This window comes from Macroventuria anomochaeta (assembly GCF_010093625.1).
Source record: "Macroventuria anomochaeta strain CBS 525.71 unplaced genomic scaffold BU25scaffold_1, whole genome shotgun sequence".
Lineage (NCBI taxonomy): Eukaryota > Fungi > Ascomycota > Dothideomycetes > Pleosporales > Didymellaceae > Macroventuria > Macroventuria anomochaeta.
The window spans coordinates 926,196-949,067 of NW_022985362.1; the positions used below are offsets into that span (position 1 = coordinate 926,196).

Consider the following 22,872-nt stretch of genomic DNA (forward strand, 5'->3'; position numbering starts at 1 on the left):
GCCGGGCCTCTCTGCACGTGCAGTTTCAAGGGCATCAAAAACGGACATGATTTGCAAAAGTTATGGTGTTGAGGATTTTGGGATGGTATGGTGTTCGCGTGCACCGAGTGGACGCGTGCAGCCCGTGCACGGTCACTGTATAGGAAATGCGTGTCTTTGGAAGTAGGCATCGTTGGGACACAGTTAACAAGCTGTTTTACAACTTTGGTGGCGAGTACGATACTGTCAACGATGTGTACCCATTTACAGCTATCTAGTTTGCCGACACCATCTACAATACGTGCAACTGATCCCGAGCCCTTGACGCAACGGATCTCTTCTGGCCCGGCTTTGGTGCAGGCACGGTGTCCGATGAAGGCTTTGGATACTATTATGGCGGGTATATTGGGAACAAGACCCAACCGAAATGGCAGGGCAATCGAGTGATGCTGAATAGCCTGGTGTCCTTCAACATGAGCGACCGAGTATTCACTAATCACACCTACAACCCTGTTCCACATGCAGAGGGAACTCTCCAGTATATTCCAGCATCTGATCGAGGTATGCTGGTCTATTTTGGGAGGTTAGAGACCTCTACGGCAGGTACAATTCAGTATGTACGTACTACCATCGCGCCATTGTGTTTCTCTTCTCACGCCAGTTGTGACAGTCCAACATGTCGGCAAGTACATCCAGAGAGCGTCTTCGTCCCATTCTGACACCCATGGAGGCCATTCATATCTTCGATATAGCAAGTGACTCTTGGTACAATCAGACAGCCAGCGGTGACATTTCTCAGCCCAGACGTGGGTTCTGTGCTGGGGTAGCGTGGGCAGCGGATTACTCCTCTTACAACATGTCAGAGACACTACAGCGTGGACGTGCAAACGTGTGCTGATGAGAGTAGCTACATATACGGTGGTATTGGCGCTAACGAGACTGCACTTGGCGACTTGTACATATTGACGCTGCCTACATTCCGATGGATCTCTGTAGGTTGATCGAGACAATTCGGATGTCCCAAGCTTTGCTGACGTGCAAAGTGGTACCCAGATCCGCAAATCCAGACATTTCCGAACGGAAAGGCATGGGCGACTTGTAACGTTGTGAACAACCGAACTCAAATTCTCATTACCGGTGGGTACTCGACTAATAAGAGCCGGGTATCCTGCGATGATTCAATCAAAGGCGGTCAGTATGGTGTCAATCTAGGACAGAGGATGTTCGAGAAAGGCACCAAAGACGCATGGCAAGATCTAAGGAGCAACTACTCAGAGTATAGAGTGCCGAATAACATTGCTGCAGTTGTTGGAGGCGGGTACGTGCTTCATTCTCTTGACGATATTGACGACTGATTGCTTCAGCACCGCGGGAGGCGCGATCAGAACGTCACTGGCTGCTGGCTGGGACCACAGTTCTCTTTCGGCATTATTCACCACGACCTACTCTGTTGCAGTCAGAATGCCAACTAGATCCGTACCTACGACGCCAACTCCGACTCCAAGCTCTTCTAATCTGACCCCTGCCAAATCTGCATCAGATGATCCAAGTCCCGGAGCAATTGCCGGTATCATCGTGGGAGTCTTTGCTGGGGCAGTCATCCTAGGCGTCGTCATCGCTTTTCTGCTCAAGAATAAGCGAGCAGAACTTGAAGCTGAAAACCAAGCTACGACACCCGAGCTAGAGGATCAGGACGAAATATTGGCAAAGCGGAAGTGGTTTCTCAAGGGCCGTTGGAGGAGCGAGGCCGAAGCATAGGCGGATCCGCAGGAACTGGACTCGACAAACATCAAAGTCATTCCAGGACCTCCGATTGAGCTAGAAGCCTCAGAAGTGAGACCTACGGAGGAAAACATAGATGAAAACAGTTCTGTCAGGCACGCGGACGATGACAACGCGAGGAATTGAGAGCATCCTCTCGAATCTCAAACCTGAGAGTCGCTCAGTACAGAGCGAGCGTCTCAGCCAGAAACGAAAGTCAAGATCACAAGAAACGCAATCCTCGTTGGTAGCAAGAGTTTGCAACAGTTAGTTGACTATGAGAGGACTAGCGCGACTGAGGGCGTATGTAAGGAAGCACGGCCGACATGAAGGAGAAATGGTGGAAGGAGCAACATGTGACTGGTGTGGAAGCGTCCTGAACAAAGTTTCCGATTTTATCCATGCTCGAAAAACCTAGTAGCATCATCGTCAATTAGTTGTTACGCTCTTCAGGTCTTCTTCACGCCCTTCAAACACTTCAAATCCAACGGCGCCCACTCCCCTCCCTTCTTCCCCTCCCAACTCCTCACAAGCTCTTCACACCTCCCATACCCCCACTCCAACTCCCCCTCAACCTCATTCACGCTCTTCTCAACCCACCCCTCCCTCTCATCCGCCAACATAGCCACCTCATCCCCTTTCCCGCTGGACACATACTCCGCCCACGGCTTCTTGCCGTTAGCAAAATCAATCCACAGCTGTGCATGTTTTGTTGATATGGATTTAAGGCGTTCAGAGGGGAACCGGAATTGGTGCGCTTTGAAGATGAAGTATATATCCACCCAGTGGTGCGGTTGCTGGTAGAGAACGTTGTTGGGGAAGGGGTTGCGGACGTTGAAGATGTATCTGTACACGTTCTTGGCTTTCTTGCCTTCACTTGCTCCGCTCGCTACTACTCTGCTCGCTACGCTCACGGTGGAGAGGTGGGTGGCGAGCATGTGGTTCGGGGCATCGAAGATTGCGTCGCCAACCCAGCGAAGCAGCGAAGTGAGGAAGAGATTTTGATCCATGGTGGATGTGATGTTGTACGCTTTGGCGACGATCTGCGCGCTCTCTTCACCAAGCTGGTCTTTGATGCTCGAGAGGAACGCATCAGGCTTGACGTCCGCGTAGCGACTCGCAAACGTCGTTCCCTACTCTCGTCAGTCCTTCCTTCATCCGACATCTGGATTAGTTGACGCACCTCGAAACTCGTGCACCCTAAGATGATATCGTTGACCCACTTGCATTCCCCTATTAACTCTGGAATGCGGTCCCATGTCACCCTCTCCTTATCCCCATCAAACCACTCCTTATCCCTCACAGCCAACCACATCCCCCCCTCATCCCCCATCTCCGCAGACGCAGCAACAACCCTCTCAACATCCACCTCCCTCAGCTTCCTCAACCCCTCATCCCCTCTCTTCTCGATCCCCAATCTCGTAAGAAAAGCATCATACCGCTTCTCCGCATCCCCAACCTCACACGGCGCAGTACTCGGCCCAATTATCCCACTCATCAGCACCGCCCTGTCAAACAGCGGGCCCGAAGAAGGCGGCTCCTTTAACATATGATAACAGATACTTATACTCCCCGCGCTCTCGCCGAACACCGTCACTCTCTTCTCATCACCTCCGAATCCAGAAATGAATCTTTGGATCCAGAGGAGTGCGTTGCGCTGGTCGTTCAGCGCCAAGTTCGAGTCTGCTGAGGAAGTGTGCAGATAGCTAAAGCGCCGAGGCGGTACTGGATGGATGCGGAGACGATGGGTTGGCCATTGCTGATCGATTGTTGAACCATCAGGGCGGTGGAGTGCTGGGCGTCGATTTTGCCGAGGACGAAGCCGCCGCCGTGGATGTAGACTAGCACCGGTAGACTCTTCTTCTCTTCGCTGTTGCTTGTGGAAATGGCTTGTAAGATAAAGAGGGGGATATTGAGTTGCAGAATCAAGCAGTTGAATTCGTCTGAGGCGTTGACCACTGGGTCGCCGGGGAAAGGTCCGCCGTCTGCTTCGCGGGGTGGGAAGATTTGTGGGCATGCGAATCTAAGAGACTTAGCCTCGATACTCCAGACGAGAATATTGGGGGTTGTGTATTACCCATACTCCGTGTGATTGTTCTCGCCTTGTAAAAGGCTCTCTAGAAGAATCGATCTCTTAAAACGGGCGGGTATCGAAGCGTATGGTACGGCGCGGAATTGGACGACGTTGTCTGGTTGAACAAGGCCAGTTAGAGGGCCGAGTTCGGGGTGATGAAATGTGAATTTTTGTTTCTCTGTATTGTTCGATGCCATCTTGTGTACGTGTAAGCTGGTACGTGCTGTACTTGAGTTGTTGAATGAGTTTCGGGAAGTCTGTGTTGCGAGTCTGGTGAACTTGGCTTATGTACGAATCGCAATCTCCTCAAAAGTCACAACGAGAACTCAAGGGCGTCTAGATTTCAAAGAGAAAGGGCGGACGTGTCAGACGAACGTTCGATGTCAGATGCGGGGAGTGGAGCAAGGCCCGGTATTCCGTTTAGCCGGTCTGAATGGTCTAAGTCTTTGTGGGGGAGTTTTGTGCCTGACAGCGTTGGGTTTCATCGTGGTTACCGTTGAATGGCAAGAACACGTGACGTCAATGAGCGCGTGAGTTTATCGAAAAGAGGAGGCGTTCACTGTCTTCAGCCGTAGTGGTTCAATAGCAGATCACAGAGCAGTGCTCAAATCTAGGAGACACAGTCTTATGAGTCTATGAGAAAAGAGGAGTGTATTCACTGATGTTATTTGCTCGGCCTGTTTATGTGATGTCGACTAGCCAGGGAAAGGGTACGTAGCCGGACTCTTATACCCGTTCTTACCCACCGCCCTGACACCAAAGATAACATTATCCTTCGACAAAGGAAGGGTGACGCTGCCCACCTTACCAACATCCAGCATATGCGTCCAAAGCGGGTTAATAACTGGCCTCCACACAACCTCATAGCTCGTCACATTCGGGTCATCAGACACGATCCACTTGAGCCTCGTATCATTATCCAACACCGTCGTATCAACCGTGACATTCCTCGGCCAGCCAGGCGCTTCAGACATCGACCACAACGTAGCCAAGTTGACTTTCCCCACACGCGCAGTGAAGTCGAAATCCACAAACTCAATCAAATCGCCGTAGACGGTGCCGTTCTCAGTCCGCAAGTCCTGATGCTGATGCGCAAAATTCTCGTTCGGCTCCGTATATCGAATAGCCGGGTATCCGTTGGTGAGAAACGGACTGTGGTCGCCCCCGCGCAAGAAGCGGTCCAGGCGGTAGATGATAGCGACGTTCATGCCCGTGGCGCTGTTCGCCGCAACCTCCGCCGAGAACCTTGCGAGTTCGCGTGCAGGAGAGTCGTTTTCGCCGCCAATTTGCAGACGGCGGGCGAGTTGTGTGGCGTTCTCGGACGCAGGCGGGCCTTGAGCAAAAGCGCGGATTGTGTACGGGTCTTTTTGCCCGCGGTCGCCGGTGGATGAGCCGACGATGTCGCAATTTAGCATGCCCTCGACGTTTACGGAGGCGTTGCGGAGTGTTTGCGCGAAGAATGTGCTGCCGTACAGATTCTGTTCTTCGCCGGCCACGGCGCCCAGGATGACGGTGCTGCGTGGCTGCCGTGTGGAGAGGATGCGGGCGAGTTCCATAGCGATTGCGACACCACTGGCGTCGTCGTTGGCGCCGGGCGCGTCGGATTCGTAGTTCAAGACGTCTGTGACGCGGCTGTCGTAGTGGCCGGTCATGATGTAGACTTTGTCGGGGGTTGTGCTGCCTTTGATAGTTGCGAGGACGTTGCTGATTTTGACGGGGAAGGGGATGCGTGAGGCAACGCCTTGGGTGTAGCTGGGGACAGTCACGGTCATGCGGCCGGAGCTTGCGTTGGCATACCTGCGCATCTCGGATTCGATCCAGTCTCGTGCTGCGCCGATGCCACGGGTGGTGCTGTTCTGGGTGCTGAGTGTATGGCGTGTGCCGAATGAAACCAGCTTGTTGACGATGGCCTCGATGTTCTTGGGATCAAGCTCGTCCAGCATGGACTTGAGCTCGTCGGTGGGCTTCTGCGGTATCAATTCGGTGCCGACGTTTGATGGAGGCCATGCTGCGTTCGCGCAGCTTGTGTAGCTCATGTCATTGACTGCCACTGGTGGTGGCAGGTCACGCTCGTGCACATCATGGGCGCACGTCGTGGCGATGATGGTGCCCAGCAAAGCTGTAAGGAAATGCATGGTTCGATGGATATTGACTGGCTTGAAGAACACAAAGCTGATCTCGCAGGTCTTTATACATACCCAGAGACTGGTAGCGGCATGTTAAGACGGGAAGTTCGACTCTCGGTTGTGCGTCACCGACAATGTGTGTACTGAACTTCCTCTATTAGTTAGACTACCCAAGGATATTTCCAACGTCCCTCAATTCTATCCGGACATTCGTTCGCTAGAAGAGCCCCGCGGCTCGGCACTTGTAGTCTACCGGGTTGTATCGTGGGTTGATAATGTGGACAAGATAGGTCGTTGCCAGAATAGGAAGGTCGATAGCGGGACGACGTCAACATCAACGTTGGCGAATGTCGCAAAGAAGACCGAAGCTCGGGTCGAAACACCTTTCAATCGATATGTCTTTTCATCTTTCCCAGTCCATAGTGTCCTGTGGGTTGGTGCTCTGCGGATGACCGCTGTCCTCAATTGACTGCGTGGGAACATCCGCGTCTGCTTCCTCGTCGGATTCGGACTCGTTTGAGCTCGGAGCGTCGTCTCGAAGACTGTAGGCGTCACCCTGCATTGCTACATAGCTACGAGGGTTCTGCGCTTGCAATTCGATTGCAGTGTGTTGCTTTCTTCTAGACTGCTGGGGGCTTCCAGACGCTTTTGACGCATCCGAGTCAAGATCTTGACGGTGAGCAGCTGGCGTCGTGCGCGGCTTCTGATTAGCAACAAATCTTGACGCTGGTACCGGAGTCTCGTGCTCTTCCCATGTTGCATGGTACTCCGTCCAACTGCGCCAGTCATCGACTTCGTTGAAGAGTCTCTGTGGGTCGTCGTCTTCAGATCCGTTGATGCTGGGTGACTTTCTCTTCGCTTCGATGGTCATCTCCAAGCGGCCACAGAGCGCTTCTTCTTCTTGTCTACTGTCTTCTTGATCGAACTGTTCCAGGGTTTGTCTCTCACGCACACCGCCGTGAAGTATACCCTCAGGCTCAACGCTTGATGGCCGCTCTGAGCCTGGTTCTTCGTGTTCGAGTCCACTCCCTCTTCGTCGTCAGACACTGTGGAAGCAGAATTTGAAGCACCATCCTCAAGCTCAACGTTCGAGTCTGAGTTTGACAGAGAAAGATGCTCCATTGGTAGAGGAGTTCCGGGACGGGCCACTCTGCGCCTGAAAGCTGCTTCACCCTCAGAATCTGCGGCATGCTCGTCAAGGACTTCATCAGCGGCCGGTGGGCCAGATACTGCGTCATACAGTCCCAAGATTTGCTCCGCCTGGTCCCATGAAATCTCACGCTGCTTAATCTTGAATTGTGTGGTCCGCTGCTCGTCAAAAACACGTACATTGCAGCGTCTCGCGACTCCTGTCCAACGTGAACGTCTGTTTCTTTTCAAGCCAAGTATGTCGATCGCGAACAGCACGACTCTTGTCTTCACAAACGGCATGACTCCTTTCTTATTACGGCAGCGTTGAGAACGGAGGCGCGAGGTTGCCTGCGCAATGGCTGCTTGCATCAGGCGTTTGGTCACGGAGACGTCAAGTGTGGAAGTCGTTGAATACACGGTACGTATAATCGAGGGTTGTGGCACTTGCTCAGAAGCATATGCAGACCAGTGTGGCCAGGGCGAGGGGATTTCAGGCGAGCGGTTCATAAAGAGGTCTTGGGACAGCAAAAGCATGTTTTCGGCATGGAGCAAGCTGGTCTCTGGGATGGCTTGGATGATTTGTGGTTGTGTAGTGACAGCTGGTTGGATATATTCTTCCTCCACCTTGGGTGACTGCGGCATGAGGTCGACTGAGCGATAACTCCGCTTAGACGGCTTGTACTCGCGCACGACCTTCTTCTTCATGCGAGCATAGTTGGTGCAGGGAGCCTTTCGGTCGTAGCGGATTTTGTGGTGCTTGCAGCGCTCGCAGGAGCTGGAAACGAATTAGTACAGTGCTGCACTTGGGTCGCTTCAACATACCCGGCAATACCGGGGCCTGTGCGTGGAGTGCCAGGTTCAGCAGGCGTGGTTAGACGGGTCGACGGAGCTCTAGATGGACCATTGATAGCATTCTCGATGTCCATTCTCGATGTCCTCAGCAATGGCAGGAGTGATCAGCCAGTAGTCGCTGTAGCGCTTCTGCTCCTCGACCACGTCCCACTGTTCTTGACACCACGCCAGAGCTTCGGCTATGACGTCGAGCTCCTCGTTGCACTCTTGGCCGACTTCGATTGCTGCAGGCACGTCTCGCAACGTCAGACCCACGTCGCCTTTCTTCGTAGCGGCATCGTTCAGCAGAAGCAGCAGCTCGTGAGTCTCCGGAATGCTATTGGTGCCAACAGTCTGCGCTATGCCTGCAACGTCGTCTTTGCCAAGTCGTTCGAGAGCTGCAACAGAATCGCCTGCTCTTTGCCAGTCCATGTCGTAATCTGCGGGTGAAGTATTGAAGGAGAGGGTCGTTCTGTTTGTTTGGCGGAATGTGCTCAGCCTTGATGTGTATCAAACAATTACAACCGTTCTTTCCTCGACCTGCGTCCCCGCATTGTACATCATGAAATCCGGCAACTGGTCACTCTCATACTCATGCTTGTGCTTCCATCTCACACCATCTCCATTCCTATCTCTTCCATTTACCATGTAATATTCCAAATCATCCCACCACAGCTTTCTGTAAGCGGTTTCCCATAAGTATTCTCCAACGAAGAATCCTTGCTCCCACTCTCGTGGCGATGTAATTCTTCTAGTGGCTTCATCTTTCCATCCACAGAGATATCCATACCAGGCACAATCTTCCCATATCGCTATGCCGACGCGTCGATAGGCCCCATCAGCGTCTCCAGTTGGAACAAGAGCTAAAGTGTGGACGCTGATCGGATCATGGTCTTGAATGGAATCTATACGCGTTGTCAATTGCTCGCTGAGATGGCGTTGGGCGATAGCGATGAAAGTGATCTCTTGCATCGGATCGATGATATCGTCAGGCCTGAACGTTCCACGGACGAAGCGAAAAGGTCCTTTGCGTCGGAGATCGTCGTTGCCGATGGTATCATCTGGGTCAGGGTGCTTCTCTGAGAAGAGAAAGTATTGATTTGGATGAAATGATCGGTCCTTGAAAGTCACATGCTCTAGGCCGAGACGGCCCGCTGGCGGAGGAGCTGTCATGTGTGGAAACTTCGTAACGGCTTCACGGATGGAGTATGGATAGATGACGTTAACGTACCCTTTTCGAACGTGGCCGCGGATTCTGGCGTGGCCAGCCTGTTTGTCGATGCTGCCAGACACCTTGACTTCCTGCACATCACAGACGCAATCGAGGCTTAGCATCTCATTCTGTCCATATATCACTGGTGCAGTGATGGATGCCCAAGACCAACTCGGCGCTAGAGCCTGCTCGTGGCGGATGTGGTGATTGCCTTCGATGTCGAAATTGGTCGTAGCACTCATTAGGTACTTTTCGTTGTGCGGTATGCTCCACAGAAGACCGATGAAAAATTGTCCCGACCACAACCCAGCCAGATACTCACGACTTGTATGTCGGCCGAGAGCCTGTCCAATTCCAGCAAGGGCGACCAGCCTGTCTTTCGACTTGGTCATTCCTCGATGTGTGTAGTTCATAACGAGGTCACACCAGTATTGATGTTTCATGCGAGCCCAGAATCGCGAGTCCGCAAACTTCTCGCTCGTGGCAGTGACATCGTCGAAATACTCAAAATCATCCATGATACCACTGCGAATGTATTTCTGAGGCAAGTCATGCCTCGTTATGCCTGACGTAGGAGAGCCCTCAGAGCCGTGCATGGTAAGACATTCCCACTTCAGCTGCGCTCCGTCGAAGATGAGCATCCGAGGGGAGAGAAGCTGCTCCTGCAGGACCCAGGCACGCCCATATAGTGCCGGATCCCCGCCACCAAGATCCTTTGCTTGTGGCCGTCCGTAAGTAGTAAATTGTAGTCTCACTGCCGAATCTGAGCCGGCAGAAGAAGGAATCTCGATGTGGAAGGGCAGGTTCAATAGCCCGTCTCTCTCCATGAAGCACCCTACGTCGCCACCTGGAGCATGTGCTGCCGCTAACGTTAAGGTGGCGTACTGATAGACATCGCACATCGTCGCAGCTTCGGTTGCCCAGTCGGTGCTGCTGTCTTGAATGATGCACATCGAGTCGATCCAAATGTATCGAAAGCCCAACTTGCGTGTTGTGTGTATGGCTTCTCTAAATGTCTTCGAGAGCTCTTCCGGTGGGATTCGGTCTCTGTGCTTGTCGTAGTTGTTTCGCAGGGTACGAATGATTGGTACGAGCCCCCAACAGTGACTGAGTGCAAGGAATCGTCGATCGGCAAAGTTCGTGATTTCATCACTCTCGACAAGCTTGATCGTATCATTGCCGACGTCAAGCAGTCGGGTAGGCAGGAAAGGTATCGAGTCCTCTGGTATTTTCCGACAACACTTAGTGTGTGTAACAATACATGACTTGACCCAGTAGGACGCAAGCTGAAGCGCGCCGTCTGAACCGGTGTGATCATTGTCCAGCTCTGCAGCTTGGTCCAAGGATTCTGCAAGGTGGTCCGCCGAATGATGAGTCACTCCTGGTAGTGTTGGCCATGAGGTGATACCATTTCCAGCGCCCAGAAAACCGTTGCATGAAGCGATCATCCGCTTTGTTAACCTGGATCCAGGACTCGATACTTCTCGGAACTCGGCCTGAAGTAGTGGAAGTGGGCCTTGTACGGAGTTGATGGTGAGAACAACATGCAACGGCTCATCATATTCGTTGAGTAGCGTGGCATGCTCATATTCCGTAGGCGAAAAGTAAATGAGGCGACAAATGCGACACCGCAGATCAGACGCGTGCTTCAACTCGCGAATGCTAGTGTGGAGGATCGTTTCGTGCGTCGTCCATGCAATGTCTTCTGGTTTCGCGATGCTCTCAGGGATCTGAGCTTTGGCCAGAGCCTCGGACCAAAACGCCTGGCAGCGATTGCACAACATTGAGCGTGGAGGTTGTCGAGTGAGATGGTGGGTCGAGGCTGAGATTAGCGCGTCTCGAGCATCCTTGACGGATAGCTCTTGGCTGCGTCTCGTTGGCCGCCTTGCTGACAGAGTGGGTGCGGTGGATAGGGGGAATACAAACTGTTCTTCTTTCTCAGTGAACGTGATCTTGATGTCGCCCTGTGATGAAGGTAGATGTCAGTAACGAAAAAAAGAGTGTCAAAAGTGGAGCGGCGTTGTGAAACCAGAACAGGAAAGACGTGAGGGATTGAGGAAGGAGCAATGCCGGGCTCGCCACGAAGCGTGCCTCCTTTTCTGATTGGATTGACTCTACCTCAATCACCCAGTCATGGTCACATCTCCATTCTGAGCCCCTGCATCAGCGATTGCCCCTGGGTCCAGTCTACTCAGACACCCCGGGCAATTGTGCAGCACCATATGGCAGAACATATCACAGTCGATACAGAAATGGCTTTCACACGATCGACACTCGTATCTCGCGCTCTCACTAGCCTTCTGCTCACCGTTCTCGTCATCTTCTGCCTGGTTCCCCCTCTCCAAGTGTCCGTTGAGCATGCTCCCTGTTGTGGACTGCCTCTCCTTCTTGAGTGCTCTCGTGGCTAGTTCCTGCTTGGATGGTATCTCGGGGAAAGTGGTTAGGCAGCCTACGCAATCTCTCGAGTTCTTTTCGCGCGCTCGCTGCCATGACACAGTAGCCCAGTTTCGTAGCGGGAAGAGGTGGTGGTAACTTCGCGCCAGATGTGTTGAGAGAAGCAGTGTGAGTTGACAACTAGGACATGTCACAGGTAGTGAGCATACCTTCGCACTGCACCTCGAGCATGTGTAGCCACCTAGTGTGAGGTTGCCGTGGCACGCACATATTGTGGGCGAGTCCTCGACGACGCGTGATGGAAATCCCATCATCATCAACGCAGCGCCTTTCTCAGGCTGTTGAGGTGTGGAGGCGGTATCTGAACGAATGACGGGCGGTGTAGTGGTTGCGATGAGGAGCTCTTTGAGCATCTCCTGGTCGGTCGCGATTGTGTATTCGCTCTCGTCTCCAGCATTCGTCCGCGTTACGATTTCCTGACAGATCTTGAGGCGTGCGCCCATACCTATTATGCTCACTCTTATGCGATCGCGCACGCATGCTTTGACAGTTTGATGGATGTCGCCGGGGTCGAGAGAGAGGAGGGAACCAAAGACTACAATGACTTCCCGTGTACCGTGATTCGGTGTGTGGTATAGTGTTGCGCGCGCGAGTTCGAGAGCATTTTGGAGACTGGGTGCACCCTTGGGCTCCTTGCCCGTCTCTTTGCTTCGCAGGCCCAAGATTGCTGCTGCGTGCTCTGCTGGGTTGCCTGAAAGCTCGGAGACTCGTATGCATATGCCATCGTGCATGCCGAGGACGCTCATCTGAGAGATGGGATTCTGCTCGAAGAATTCGCGGACGTAATCCTGTGCGTAGTTGATCATCGTGTAGAAGCGATTCGGTCGCATGTCCTTCTCCATCATGGCTTCTGACAGGTCCAGTACCAGAACGACGTGCCGTATTATGCCTCTTTGGAAGGGCTTTGTGTCTTTGCGTAACCGTTTGCGCTTGCGTTCCTCCTCTCGTTCTTGAACGCTCTGCCCTATGTCCTCGTCGTTGACGGGTACTATGGTCTTCTCGACTGTCCGCGAGTACTCGGTTTCCCATGCTTTGCGCGCCGGCTTTGGTGCAGCCTCCTTTGCTGTTTGCCTTCCACCGCCTGCTGGCTGTGTTGGCCTGCTTGAACTGGCTCGGGGGCCAACGTATTCGTCGCCGGAAACTTCATCGCCATCGTAGGAATAGTCCGAGTCGGCCATGGCTTGTGGGTGCGCTCGTGAGCGGCTATGGTGGTGAGAGCAGCGACCGCCTGCGGTACCGGTACGCTATGTTTGCGCCTAGAGTCGCGTTTGGATAGCTGACGAGCGTATGCCGTATACTGCAGCTAGAGTATGGGTGCCGGAGTAAGTATGTGGGGTCCTGCTATGGCGAAGGGAAGTGCGCGAAGATGAACAATGGAAGATGACGTTGTGAGCTTTTATTTGCAAACTTCCAAGTTATTCTGCTATGGTGAAGTTGAACGGCGCGTTCTCGACGCGAGGTGAGTTCAGCGGAGGTCTCACTAAGTTGTGTCAGGTCCCAGCCGGGTGGAAGCTTTGTGAAGCTACAACGACCGATTGTAGATCCGCCTTTGACAGATGCGTGAGCACGTGACGATTGAAACGCGTTCTCACGCTTTGTGTGTGAATTTGGTATAACTACATAAAACTGCCCTCTTTTCCCTAGCAAACATTATCTGTGTATCGTGAACTAGCAGCATGACGCGTAATGCGTCCAAAGATCCCCAAAATGGTATACGCTATGCTAGAGAAATCATGAAACATTACGCCGTATCTTGTACATCCACCAAATGTCCTACAAGGTCATCAATTGTACGAGCCTGGGCCAGCGACTGTTGGCATTGGCCAGTCGTCCTCAGTGATGCTCGACCAAAACACCCAGATCATTACGACCGAAAGGAGCGTGAACAGGGTCTCGAACAGACCACCGTTGATCTTGCCAGAGGTACCGGTGCAGATGTGGACGCTAATAACGTATTGGAAGATTTGTCCGATGGCGAAGAGGAGAGCTGCGCCAAGTAGGTAGACTGATGGGAGCATTAGCAGTGGTCATGAATATCAATGTTCCGTACGTACGCATTGGTTTGCGCTCTCCAAGAACGCGCAGGACAAGGAATGACTCCAAGCAGAAGAAGACAACCAGGAAAACCAGGGGCACGAGCTGGTAAAGGGTGTAGAGGGCGTAGGCCTGGTTCTCTCCTGCCAGGGTATCGTTCCAGTAGCCAGTCCAACTGAAGCCAGTGTCGAGAGCAATGTAGCCTGTTCCAACGAAGATGACAACAGCGGAGACCAAGAGTAAGCTGATCGATATGGGGGTGCCGTCATCTAGAAGTTGGTAGCCAACTAAACCGTTCAGCATCAGGATCCAAGCGGTTGTAACGATCGCAGCAATGTGTACAGCGACGAAGGCCTACGAAGCAGTCAGCCCATGCACTCTGATTGTCTAAAACGAGCAACGTACCAGGCGCACAGAGTTGTTCAGAGGGAAGCCACCGATGGTGAAGATCTCGCAGATGGAGACGATGATGTAACCGAGGAGGAAGAGTTGCATTTCCCTGTCATAAGTCAGTCTCCCAATCTCTTTCGGATGTCATCGAATTGCGCACCTTCGTCCAACGGCCGCCTTCTTCCTTTCAGATCTCCATAGTAGGAAGAAGGCGGCGAGGATTGCAATACCGCATAGTATTATCGAGCCTGCGACCATCAGCTTGGTTCCAATCGCGCAAAGTATTGTTTTTTTTACTGACCCAGGTTGTGCAATCTGTTACCATTGCCAACAGGGAAGCCTTGGAGTGTGCAGCCTCCATTCCATCCTCCGCCGTTCCGTGTGGGTGCTTGGCTGAAGAGCTGTGGTGATATTGCGGTTAGCGGCGCGCGCGCGAACAATGGGTCAGACCAGGGGGTTAAGGGCGGTCGCAACATACATAGCATACTATGGCAGTTAATATCTCATATGCATATAACGGTGAATAGTGTCGGTGTCTTACCTGGCAGCGTCGACCAGCTGTTGCCCGTGTCGCGACAAAAGTCGTCAAACTTTCCGTATCTCGACATGGCTGGCTACTCGCAGCGCAGCCTCGCGTTCAGTGGTTTATTGCAGCAGTAGCGATCGTCGTCTTTCGTATTGCAGAGCGGTACTCAGGCAGCGAGTGGATTTGACAGTCCTGACAGGGCAAAGGTAGCGAGAGTGAATTGTGGAGGAGTGATGCGGGTCGTGAGAGATGATGTGCTGCTGGTCCACGGTGGCTGGTGCTTCGAGCCGTTTCTTGTTTGAGAGCCAAGGTGGGTGGTTAGAAACCAGGTCAGGGATGCGGGTCGCTGCAACACCACTTCGTCGCGAACCGAAGTTTGGATCTGGTGAGTTGGCTTTCTACCTTTTATAGAAAGGATTTCACACGCAAAATTCAGTGTTGATGCATTGTAAAAACAAATTCCTCAAGCCTCTCACTGTCCGTCACGATTCACGACACAAAGACGAACGCAGCAACAAGCGGGCCGAGCAAGCTGGCAATTAGAGCTTCGGCCAATCAGAGCTGCAGGAGGTGCGCACTAGACTGTTTCACGTCGATCGGCGCTCTTGCGGAGAGTGTCTGGCGGCAGAGCAGCGCCTCACAGCCGGCTTGAGTGTACAATGACTCCATGGCAACAAACATGGCAGTGATCATAAGTGGGTACTTCATCATCGTTGGCGCTGTTGTCATTGTGGATATCGAGTTCTCTTCATCTTCAGAGCAGCCTCTCGTTCAGCACCATGCCTCTAGCAGCGTTCTTGTCGATAGTCTGGCAGCTGCACATCAGGACACACAACGTTCGTGTTTGTGCAGCAATGATTGCCAACCAGCACGCCAGCTGCCTTTGTCAAGCTGCCAAAGCGCCTCTGCAAGTGTCGCTTCACGTGCTCGTCCCAGCAAAAGCATTCGGCAGACGTCTTTGTGGCCGTCAAAGCAGCCTTCTTTCCTCGAGTGAAGTTGTTTGAGGTGCACCAGCTGCGCTATGTTTCACTCGTGAGAGGTAGCAGTGTTTCGAAGGCTCACGCTCGGAGCGGTCTACACGCGGCCCTCACACGTGGGTTCCCTGGGCATGGTGATCGATATGGTGTATGCTAAGAGTCGTCTTCAAGATCGATGTTGGATGATTGTGGACTTGTTGACTCGCGGTGTTTCTGCCGTGCATGTCTGGTGAAGTTCGGGCAATTGTATCGACCGCTAGTAACCGCGATCAGCGAGCTTGCAGCGAGCTGTTCAAATCGATGCAGAGTTCTTCAAGTAATGCTGGAGTTGCCGGGTTGCAGTTTCTGTGGACTCTGATGAAGCTGCGGCCTTTCAGCAGCCAGCGGTGCCAGCCTCTTCAAGCACCCTGGCACTGCTGTAGCAATCGTAGAGATAGGGGTTCCACAATCTCTAAAGTAGACATGCACCCGCGATAGCCTGCACCGCGACATCATCGCACAGCCAGCCGCTCCAATAGGCTGGCCAACAACAGGCTGTCTGCAATTGTCCCCCGGTTCAGCCCGGACCGAGTGGGAAAGGGACCGCCAAGTCCGCAGGAACAGCAGCAACTCAGGGCTCAAGCTGACAGGGTAGCTCACATTTTCTTGATCACGAAGCCGTATCGTGCGTGCTCTTTTCAGTCCCACTGCTGTCCAATGTGACCGCCCTTGACCGCTTAAGCCCTAGGCCCACCCTAACCTGCACGTCACTCGCGACCGCCTTTCGACCCTTCTCCAGATCCACTGCATCGGAGTTGGCTGCTCCCTCAGCCTGCAACCTTCACCATTCCTTTCAACTCAGGCAGCAGTCGGAGGCCTGCGAACATCCCTCTCCATAACCTGAGCTCGTCCTCGCGCCCCCGTGACGGCGATTCCGCTTATCTGCTCGACAACGATAAGGATAGCGCGCGGTCCTCCTTCGACACACCTTCCTCGCACTCGGACGACTTTTCGCTCTGGAGTGACACCGGCGACCTTGTTGACCAGCTTGCCGACCAGGAAGATCCGCTTGCCATCCGCTTGGAAGGCCACCTGCCCCCGCATCGACGACACCAGAAGCGTGCCCGCTTTGCATCGCAGGACAGCCTCCACGAAAAGAGTCACCACAGCCTCAGACTCGAGGATATCGAGATACCAGACCCCGGGCCACGCACTATCAGCAAAGCAGACAGAATACTCGCTCAGATCATGGCGCCCAACGATGGGCCCTCCCGTATTCACGGGCTGCATGGAAAGAAGCTCATGTGAGCAACGCTGCACAGCGGCTGGCAAAGGGTTATACTGACATGGAACAGCTACTTCACCAGTGTGTTCGTCTCACTAGGCGTCTTTTTATTTGGCTATGACCAGGGAGTCATGTCCGGTATTATCACGTACGCCGCCCCGCACCCCTCTGTACTCGGGCATCTCTGATACAAACCTACAGGGGTATCTACTTCAAGGACTACTTCAACCAGCCCACAGCCGTCGAGCTGGGTAGCATGGTAGCTATCCTGGAAGTGGGTGCCTTTATCTCTTCTCTTGTAGTAGGCCGCATTGGAGACGTCCTTGGTCGACGCAAGACCATCCTTTACGGTTCGATCATCTTCGTAATCGGCGGTGCTCTCCAGACCTTCGCCAATGGTATGCCCATGATGCTCTTGGGGCGAATTATCGCCGGCCTCGGTGTGGGGACGCTGTCCACCATAGTACCGGTGTATCAGTCTGAGATCTCACCGCCCCACAACCGTGGAAAGATGGGCTGCATCGAGTTCACCGGCAATATCACCGGATACGCATGCAGTGTCTGGGTCGACTACTTCTGCAGCTACATCAAGAGCGACTATGCATGGAGGATCCCATTGTTCATGCAATGTGTCATGGGCGGTCTGCTGGCTTTGGGCAGTCTGCTCATCTGCGAATCGCCAAGGTTTGTAGCACTCGCCCAGCGAATGGACTGCACTGACAACTGGCAGATGGCTCCTAGACAACGACCATGATGAAGAGGGAATCGTAGTCATTGCTAACCTGTATGGAAAGGGTGACATCCACAACCCCAAAGCGCGCGATGAATACCGAGAAATCAAGATGAACGTGCTGCTCCAGCGACAAGAAGGTGAACGCTCATACACGGACATGTTTAAGCGCTACTACAAGCGTGTCTTCATCGCCATGTCCGCCCAAGCCCTTGCGCAACTCAACGGCATCAACGTCATCTCGTACTATGCACCTCTCGTCTTCGAAGAAGCCGGCTGGTACGGTCGTCAGGCTATCCTCATGACTGGTATCAACGCGATCACGTACCTCCTGTCAACAATTCCGCCGTGGTACATCGTAGACACTCTGGGTCGCCGAAAGATCCTGCTCTCTGGAGCTTTGATGATGGTCATATCGCTCTCTGCTATCTCGTACTTCATTTTCCTGCAGGCGAGCTGGACACCGAACATGGTCGTCATCTTTGTGATGATCTACAATGCGGCATTCGGATACTCATGGGGTCCCATCCCCTGGTTGTACCCGCCAGAGATTTTGCCCCTCAGCATTCGTGCAAAGGGTGCAAGTCTGAGTACTGCGACTAACTGGGCCTTCAACTGGCTGGTCGGAGAATTGACACCTATTCTACAGGAACACATCCAATGGCGCCTGTACCTCATCCACGCGTTCTTCTGCGCTGCCAGTTTTGTCATTGGTAGGTTCAACCACTTCCAGTCGCACCAACAATGGTTTGCTGATATTCCACAGTTTACTTCATCTACCCCGAAACCGCCAACGTTCGCCTTGAAGATATGAACTCTTTGTTCGGAGATGCCACAACGGTAGCAGCCACACCGCAACAGCAAGCAGAGGTCGAGTCCTTGATGAGCGGCAGCGGCCGTGAGGGTCGTGGTCGTGGTTCTGAGCGTGGAGGGCCACGTCTCACTGCCGAAGCTGCTATTCCTGGCCTTGATATCGAACCGCCAGATCTCGAGAACGGCAGGTCTCCTCCCAAGTCTGAGAATGGAGATAGTGTCGGCGGCTGGATCTCGAACATGGTTAAGAGAAGCAAGGGCGACAACGACAGCAAGGGTGGAAAGTACAAGCGTGTTGGCCAAGACGAGGATTAGACATTTGCAGCATCTCACTGATTGGCATTTCCTGGACATTTTTGCATACCCTGGTCTCTGTTGCAAGCGACTTGGTTTGATATCCACGAGCAATTCTGCTCGGCATGTAAGTTTGGTTGATAGAAGGGACGAAGTATTTCCTAGAGAGGTAGGCTGGAAAGCCTTAGCACTGTATTGGTATGAGCGGAGTCAAAGACGGTGATTCGATTGTCAATAAAAGCTGTTCTGATCTCATAGTGTTTTGGCTTCCGGACTAAGGTGATCTGCCGGCCCTTTGACATGGTTGACGCTTGTAGTCTGTGTACACAGTCACTCTGCAGCATCCGCGTATGAGCATTCCAGTTGCATTTCACTTCAAAATCCCAATACCCCTCTGCAGCTTTGTCGAACACGAACACGAACACGAGTACGTCAGCTTTTCACGTGAGGACAAGTGTCAGTAAGCTTCCCCCTTACAGTTGCGCGGGCTAGCGCGAATACAGCTCCCCCGAACCACAGAAATCTAAATCGGGATCAAGCCTGCAATTGATCTCCCCAACCGCACCGCAGGGGCCGCCAGACGTTGCTCTTCACCTTGAACAGTTCATGTTTGCAATTCCCTCGGGGTTCTTTTTCTCTTCGTCTTGAGTCTGATTGTGCTTTTACAGCAGACGTTGCGCAGGCTTGTGAGACCACCTGATCCCGCCCAACCGCAAGTGCTCCTCGCGCTACGCACCCCTCGCTTTCCAGCTGCGCTCGTATCAGCCACGAATCCTCTCTTGACATTGTCCACCGCAGATACTCCCAAACTGCGGGCACATCTCAGTGTTTCCTACGATTATGGCGACAGCGCGCACAACAGGCGCTGATGCGCAGGCGGAGGAGCTGCGGAGGAGAAATGTAGCTGGCCAGACAGCACCAGCCGTGGTGAACCAGGGTCAGATCAAGGAGAAGTCGAAGGAGAAGGTGTGCACCTCTTCAAGATAGGAGCTCGTGACAAGACCATGCAGCTAACGATCCCAGCCATTCGAGCTCATTGCCTTTCTCGACGAGTATGAGTTTATCTGGGCCCCGCTCATCTTCACCGCACTCGCTTTCTTCACGCGCATGTACAAGATTGGTCTTTCGCCAATTGTCACCTGGGATGAAGCTCAGTAAGCAGGGAATCATGCAACATTGCGGGCGCGTTCTGACTAGGAGACAGCTTCGGCAAGTTCGGCTCCCACTACCTCAAGCGCGAGTTCTACTTCGATGTCCATCCTCCCCTCGGCAAGATGCTGGTCGGTCTTTCTGGCTACCTCGCGGGATACAACGGATCGTTCGAATTCAAGTCTGGCGAAACATACCCCGAGGAGCTGAACTACACCTTCATGCGCCTCTTCAACGCTGCGTTTGGTGCTGTGTGCGTACCGTTGGCCTACTTCACTGCAAAGGAACTGAACTTCCGGAGACCTACCGTCTGGTTCGTTACCCTGGCTGTTCTCTGCGAGAACTCGTACACCACCATCAGCCGTTTCATTCTCCTGGACTCTATGCTGCTCTGCTTCACCTTCACCACGGTTTTCTGCTGGTCCAAGTTCCACCGTCAGCAACATGACCCGTTCTCTCCTGAGTGGGGCCTGTGGCTGATGCTGACTGGTGTCTCCATTGGATGCGTGTGCAGTGTCAAGTGGGTTGGTTTCTTCGTCACTGCTCTGGTCGGTCTTTACACCATTGAAGACCTCTGGAACAAGTTTGGCGACCTCAAGATGCCCAAGGTACGGCTGCCTTGCCAAATTTGCGATTTTTTGAAAAGCTAACGTAAACAGATGGAGCTTGTCACCCACCTCGCTTTCCGCGTTTTCGGCCTCATCCTCATTCCTCTCGCCGTCTACACCTTCTCCTTCTACCTCCACTTCCTGATCCTCGAGAACAGCGGTCCTGGTGACGCACAGATGAGCTCGCTCTTCCAGGCCAACCTACGCGGCACTGAAGTCGGCAAGAACAGTCCCCTCGAGGTCGCATACGGCTCCCGCGCCACGCTGAAGAACATGGGGTACGGAGGAGGTCTGCTTCACTCCCACGTCCAGACCTACCCTGAGGGCTCGACTCAGCAGCAGATCACTTGCTACCACCACAAGGATGCCAACAACGATTGGTTCTTCTACCCCAACCGTCACGAGGTTCCATATGATGTCGATGAGGAGCTTCGTTTCCCCGGCAATGGCGATGTTATCCGTCTCATCCACGCCCAGACCGGCCGTAACCTCCACTCGCATCAGGTCGCCGCCCCCGTCACCAAGGCCGATTACGAGGTTTCTTGCTACGGTAACACTACAGTTGGCGACACCAAGGACCACTGGGTCGTCGAGGTTGTTCGCGATGCTGCTTCGAGGGACTACTCCAGGATCCGAACACTCACCACCGCTTTGCGGTTCAAGCACAAGGACCTGGGCTGCTACCTCCGAGCTGGCAACGTGAACCTGCCACAATGGGGCTTCAAGCAGATCGAAACGACTTGTGTCAAGCAGAACAACCCCCGCGATGTTTACACTCACTGGAACATCGAAAGCCACACCAACGACAAGCTCCCGCCTGGCAACCCTGGTGACTACAAGTCTCCTTTCTTCCAGGACTTCATTCACCTCAATGTCGCCATGATGACCTCTAACAACGCGCTCGTCCCCGACCCCGACAAGCAGGATGATCTCGCTTCTGCTTTCTGGCAATGGCCTATCCTCCACGTCGGCCTCCGCATGTGTGGCTGGAACGACGACAGTAAGTCTTATCTCGTGTAAAATTGTTTATTCTTACTGATTATGTCTGCAGTCGTTAAGTACTTCCTCCTTGGCAACCCCTTTGTCTACTGGGGCAGCACAGCTAGTCTTGGCATCTTCGGTCTGATCGTCATTTACTACGTCGTCCGCTGGCAACGCGGCTACAACGACCTCAAGCAACCCGAGATCGACCAGATCCACTACTCTGGAATCTACCCCGTCATCGGCTGGGTTCTGCATTACCTTCCTTTCATGGCCATGGGCCGCGTCACCTACGTTCACCACTACTATCCTGCGCTGTGGTTCGCCATCCTGACCATGGGCTTCTGCCTCGACTGGACGACAAGGAAGCTCAACAACCAGGTCCGCTGGGGCATCTTTGCCTCGCTGTATGCAGTCATCATTGGCCTCTACTGGCTCTTCAGGGCTATTTCCTTCGGTATGGTTGGACCTAATAAGCAGTGGAGTCACCTCAAGTGGTTCGAGAGCTGGAGGATCACCGACTAAATTCCTGGGACATTACGGATGATCTCACAGGGATGTCTGCGCTGTGTGGCAGACGATGAATGTGTAACAACACCTTTTACTTGCGTTGCGACTTACAAAACAACATTTCTTTGTCACACCTCTAGGGATCATGGATAGAATGCATATGCGTCTTTGAATGTCGACCTGGCTGGTTAGCAAGGTGTTGGTGGAGGGGATATCTAGCATCCAAATGCCTTTCATAGTGTTATGAAATTTCAACTCTAAACCGCGTCTTCGCCATCTGAGAAACTCTTCGGCACCACACCGAATCCACCCGCTCTTCATCCGAGCTCGACGAAACGAACCGAACTCATGCCATCCCTCAGCTATGCTCATCGCCTCGTGCATTTCCGCAGCACTCATGTAACCCTGCGCGCGACTTGCTGCCTGCACCGCATCCCTCCACTCCTTCCCCTTCAAGAATAGCCCCCAAGGAAGCTTCCTCCAGCCCATCTGACATGTCACGCAGAAGGAAGTCTGTCCCCGTGTTGTGGAGACTGGCGAGTTCTTCCAAGCCGCCTGAGAGTGCCCAAGCTTTCCGCTCGAGGTGGTCCTCGTAGCATTCTGGCGGGTTGTCGCTGCTGGATTAAGGTTGAAGACGATCTCGGCGACTGTGAGGGCTTGCTGTTTGCGGTGAGTCGTTGCAGCCTCGGCGACTGTCGTGGATGCTGTGCAAGCGTTTCTGTCGGGTGCTTTTGCGACGCCAGAGAGAGCAGTACGAGATGGCTCGTCAGCGCTCAGTGGACCGCTTTGGCGAATGCAGTCGAAGGGTATAGGTCGGGACGGTGCTGATGGTGCTATGGAGGCGCCTTGATTGCTTTTGTCCAGCTTTGCGGGAGTTGAGTCTTGTTGTTGTGTGGCGTGGTGCGGTGTGGAAATGGAGTGTGAGGACGGCAATGCTGAGGGTTAGGAGGCGTTGCGTATGCGTTCTTGATGCTTCCAACCATGGTTCGTTACCCCAGACTTGCAAGGGGGGTTGGCAGCCAAACTA

At 53.3% G+C, this 22,872-nt stretch overlaps 9 protein-coding genes across 9 annotated transcripts; 3 read left to right on the forward strand and 6 right to left on the reverse strand.

The window, feature by feature from the left end:
* Nucleotides 1-655: 655 nt before the first annotated feature.
* BU25DRAFT_464622 (uncharacterized protein) lies at nt 656-1,737 on the forward strand (the record flags this gene model as incomplete). The annotated part of the gene is made up of 3 exons (XM_033700126.1): nt 656-868; nt 1,023-1,297; nt 1,344-1,737. The coding sequence occupies 3 exons, from the start codon at nt 656-658 to the stop codon at nt 1,735-1,737; spliced, it is 882 nt and encodes a 293-aa protein (XP_033567683.1).
* A 452-nt stretch (nt 1,738-2,189) lies between these two features.
* On the reverse strand, nt 2,190-4,011 carry BU25DRAFT_416698 (alpha/beta-hydrolase; the record flags this gene model as incomplete). Its single annotated transcript, XM_033699899.1, has 3 exons — nt 2,190-2,873; nt 2,924-3,629; nt 3,818-4,011. 3 exons carry the CDS (start codon nt 4,009-4,011, stop codon nt 2,190-2,192), a joined length of 1,584 nt encoding a protein of 527 aa, XP_033567684.1.
* Nucleotides 4,012-4,509: 498 nt separating this feature from the next.
* BU25DRAFT_380919 (putative zinc metalloprotease) lies at nt 4,510-5,850 on the reverse strand (the record flags this gene model as incomplete). Its single annotated transcript, XM_033699645.1, has 1 exon — nt 4,510-5,850. One exon carries the CDS (start codon nt 5,848-5,850, stop codon nt 4,510-4,512), a length of 1,341 nt encoding a protein of 446 aa, XP_033567685.1.
* Nucleotides 5,851-7,669: 1,819 nt separating this feature from the next.
* BU25DRAFT_405379 (uncharacterized protein) lies at nt 7,670-8,570 on the reverse strand. The gene is made up of 2 exons (XM_033699769.1): nt 7,894-8,570; nt 7,670-7,846 (listed from the first exon to the last, which is right to left on the reverse strand). Exon 1 carries the CDS (start codon nt 8,332-8,334, stop codon nt 7,963-7,965), a length of 372 nt encoding a protein of 123 aa, XP_033567686.1. The 5' UTR covers nt 8,335-8,570; the 3' UTR covers nt 7,670-7,846; nt 7,894-7,962.
* Nucleotides 8,571-9,255: 685 nt separating this feature from the next.
* BU25DRAFT_329016 (HET-domain-containing protein) lies at nt 9,256-10,563 on the reverse strand (the record flags this gene model as incomplete). Its single annotated transcript, XM_033699557.1, has 1 exon — nt 9,256-10,563. A coding segment is annotated over one exon (1,308 nt), but the record flags the coding sequence as incomplete, so codon positions are not given.
* A 659-nt stretch (nt 10,564-11,222) lies between these two features.
* On the reverse strand, nt 11,223-13,072 carry BU25DRAFT_405380 (TFIIH basal transcription factor complex, subunit SSL1). The gene has a single exon (XM_033699770.1). It carries the CDS (start codon nt 12,745-12,747, stop codon nt 11,239-11,241), a length of 1,509 nt encoding a protein of 502 aa, XP_033567688.1. The 5' UTR covers nt 12,748-13,072; the 3' UTR covers nt 11,223-11,238.
* Nucleotides 13,073-13,353: 281 nt separating this feature from the next.
* BU25DRAFT_427013 (uncharacterized protein) lies at nt 13,354-14,601 on the reverse strand (the record flags this gene model as incomplete). Its single annotated transcript, XM_033699952.1, has 7 exons — nt 13,354-13,574; nt 13,624-13,957; nt 14,009-14,102; nt 14,154-14,241; nt 14,295-14,394; nt 14,472-14,479; nt 14,535-14,601. The coding sequence occupies 7 exons, from the start codon at nt 14,599-14,601 to the stop codon at nt 13,354-13,356; spliced, it is 912 nt and encodes a 303-aa protein (XP_033567689.1).
* Nucleotides 14,602-15,186: 585 nt separating this feature from the next.
* On the forward strand, nt 15,187-18,851 carry BU25DRAFT_435958 (MFS monosaccharide transporter-like protein; the record flags this gene model as incomplete). Its single annotated transcript, XM_033699993.1, has 6 exons — nt 15,187-15,204; nt 16,307-16,779; nt 16,831-16,908; nt 16,962-17,444; nt 17,491-18,203; nt 18,257-18,851. 6 exons carry the CDS (start codon nt 15,187-15,189, stop codon nt 18,616-18,618), a joined length of 2,127 nt encoding a protein of 708 aa, XP_033567690.1. The 3' UTR covers nt 18,619-18,851.
* Nucleotides 18,852-19,143: 292 nt separating this feature from the next.
* Nucleotides 19,144-22,104, forward strand: BU25DRAFT_355890 (glycosyltransferase family 39 protein). The gene is made up of 5 exons (XM_033699590.1): nt 19,144-19,563; nt 19,621-19,751; nt 19,802-20,354; nt 20,406-21,354; nt 21,406-22,104. The coding sequence occupies exons 1-5, from the start codon at nt 19,438-19,440 to the stop codon at nt 21,858-21,860; spliced, it is 2,214 nt and encodes a 737-aa protein (XP_033567691.1). The 5' UTR covers nt 19,144-19,437; the 3' UTR covers nt 21,861-22,104.
* Nucleotides 22,105-22,872: the final 768 nt, after the last annotated feature.

What these genes read in the sequence shown, in the direction of transcription:
- BU25DRAFT_355890 (XM_033699590.1), top strand. Translation starts at nt 19,438, where the DNA reads ATGGCGACAGCGCGCACAACAGGCGCTGATGCGCAGGCGGAGGAGCTG. An exon ending in GCGACCTCAAGATGCCCAAG is followed by an intron (nt 20,355 to 20,405) that starts GTACGGCTGCCT and finishes TAACGTAAACAG; the next exon opens with ATGGAGCTTGTCACCCACCT. An exon ending in GTGTGGCTGGAACGACGACA is followed by an intron (nt 21,355 to 21,405) that starts GTAAGTCTTATC and finishes TTATGTCTGCAG; the next exon opens with TCGTTAAGTACTTCCTCCTT.
- BU25DRAFT_405379 (XM_033699769.1), bottom strand. Translation starts at nt 8,334, where the DNA reads ATGGACTGGCAAAGAGCAGGCGATTCTGTTGCAGCTCTCGAACGACTT.
- BU25DRAFT_405380 (XM_033699770.1), bottom strand. Translation starts at nt 12,747, where the DNA reads ATGGCCGACTCGGACTATTCCTACGATGGCGATGAAGTTTCCGGCGAC.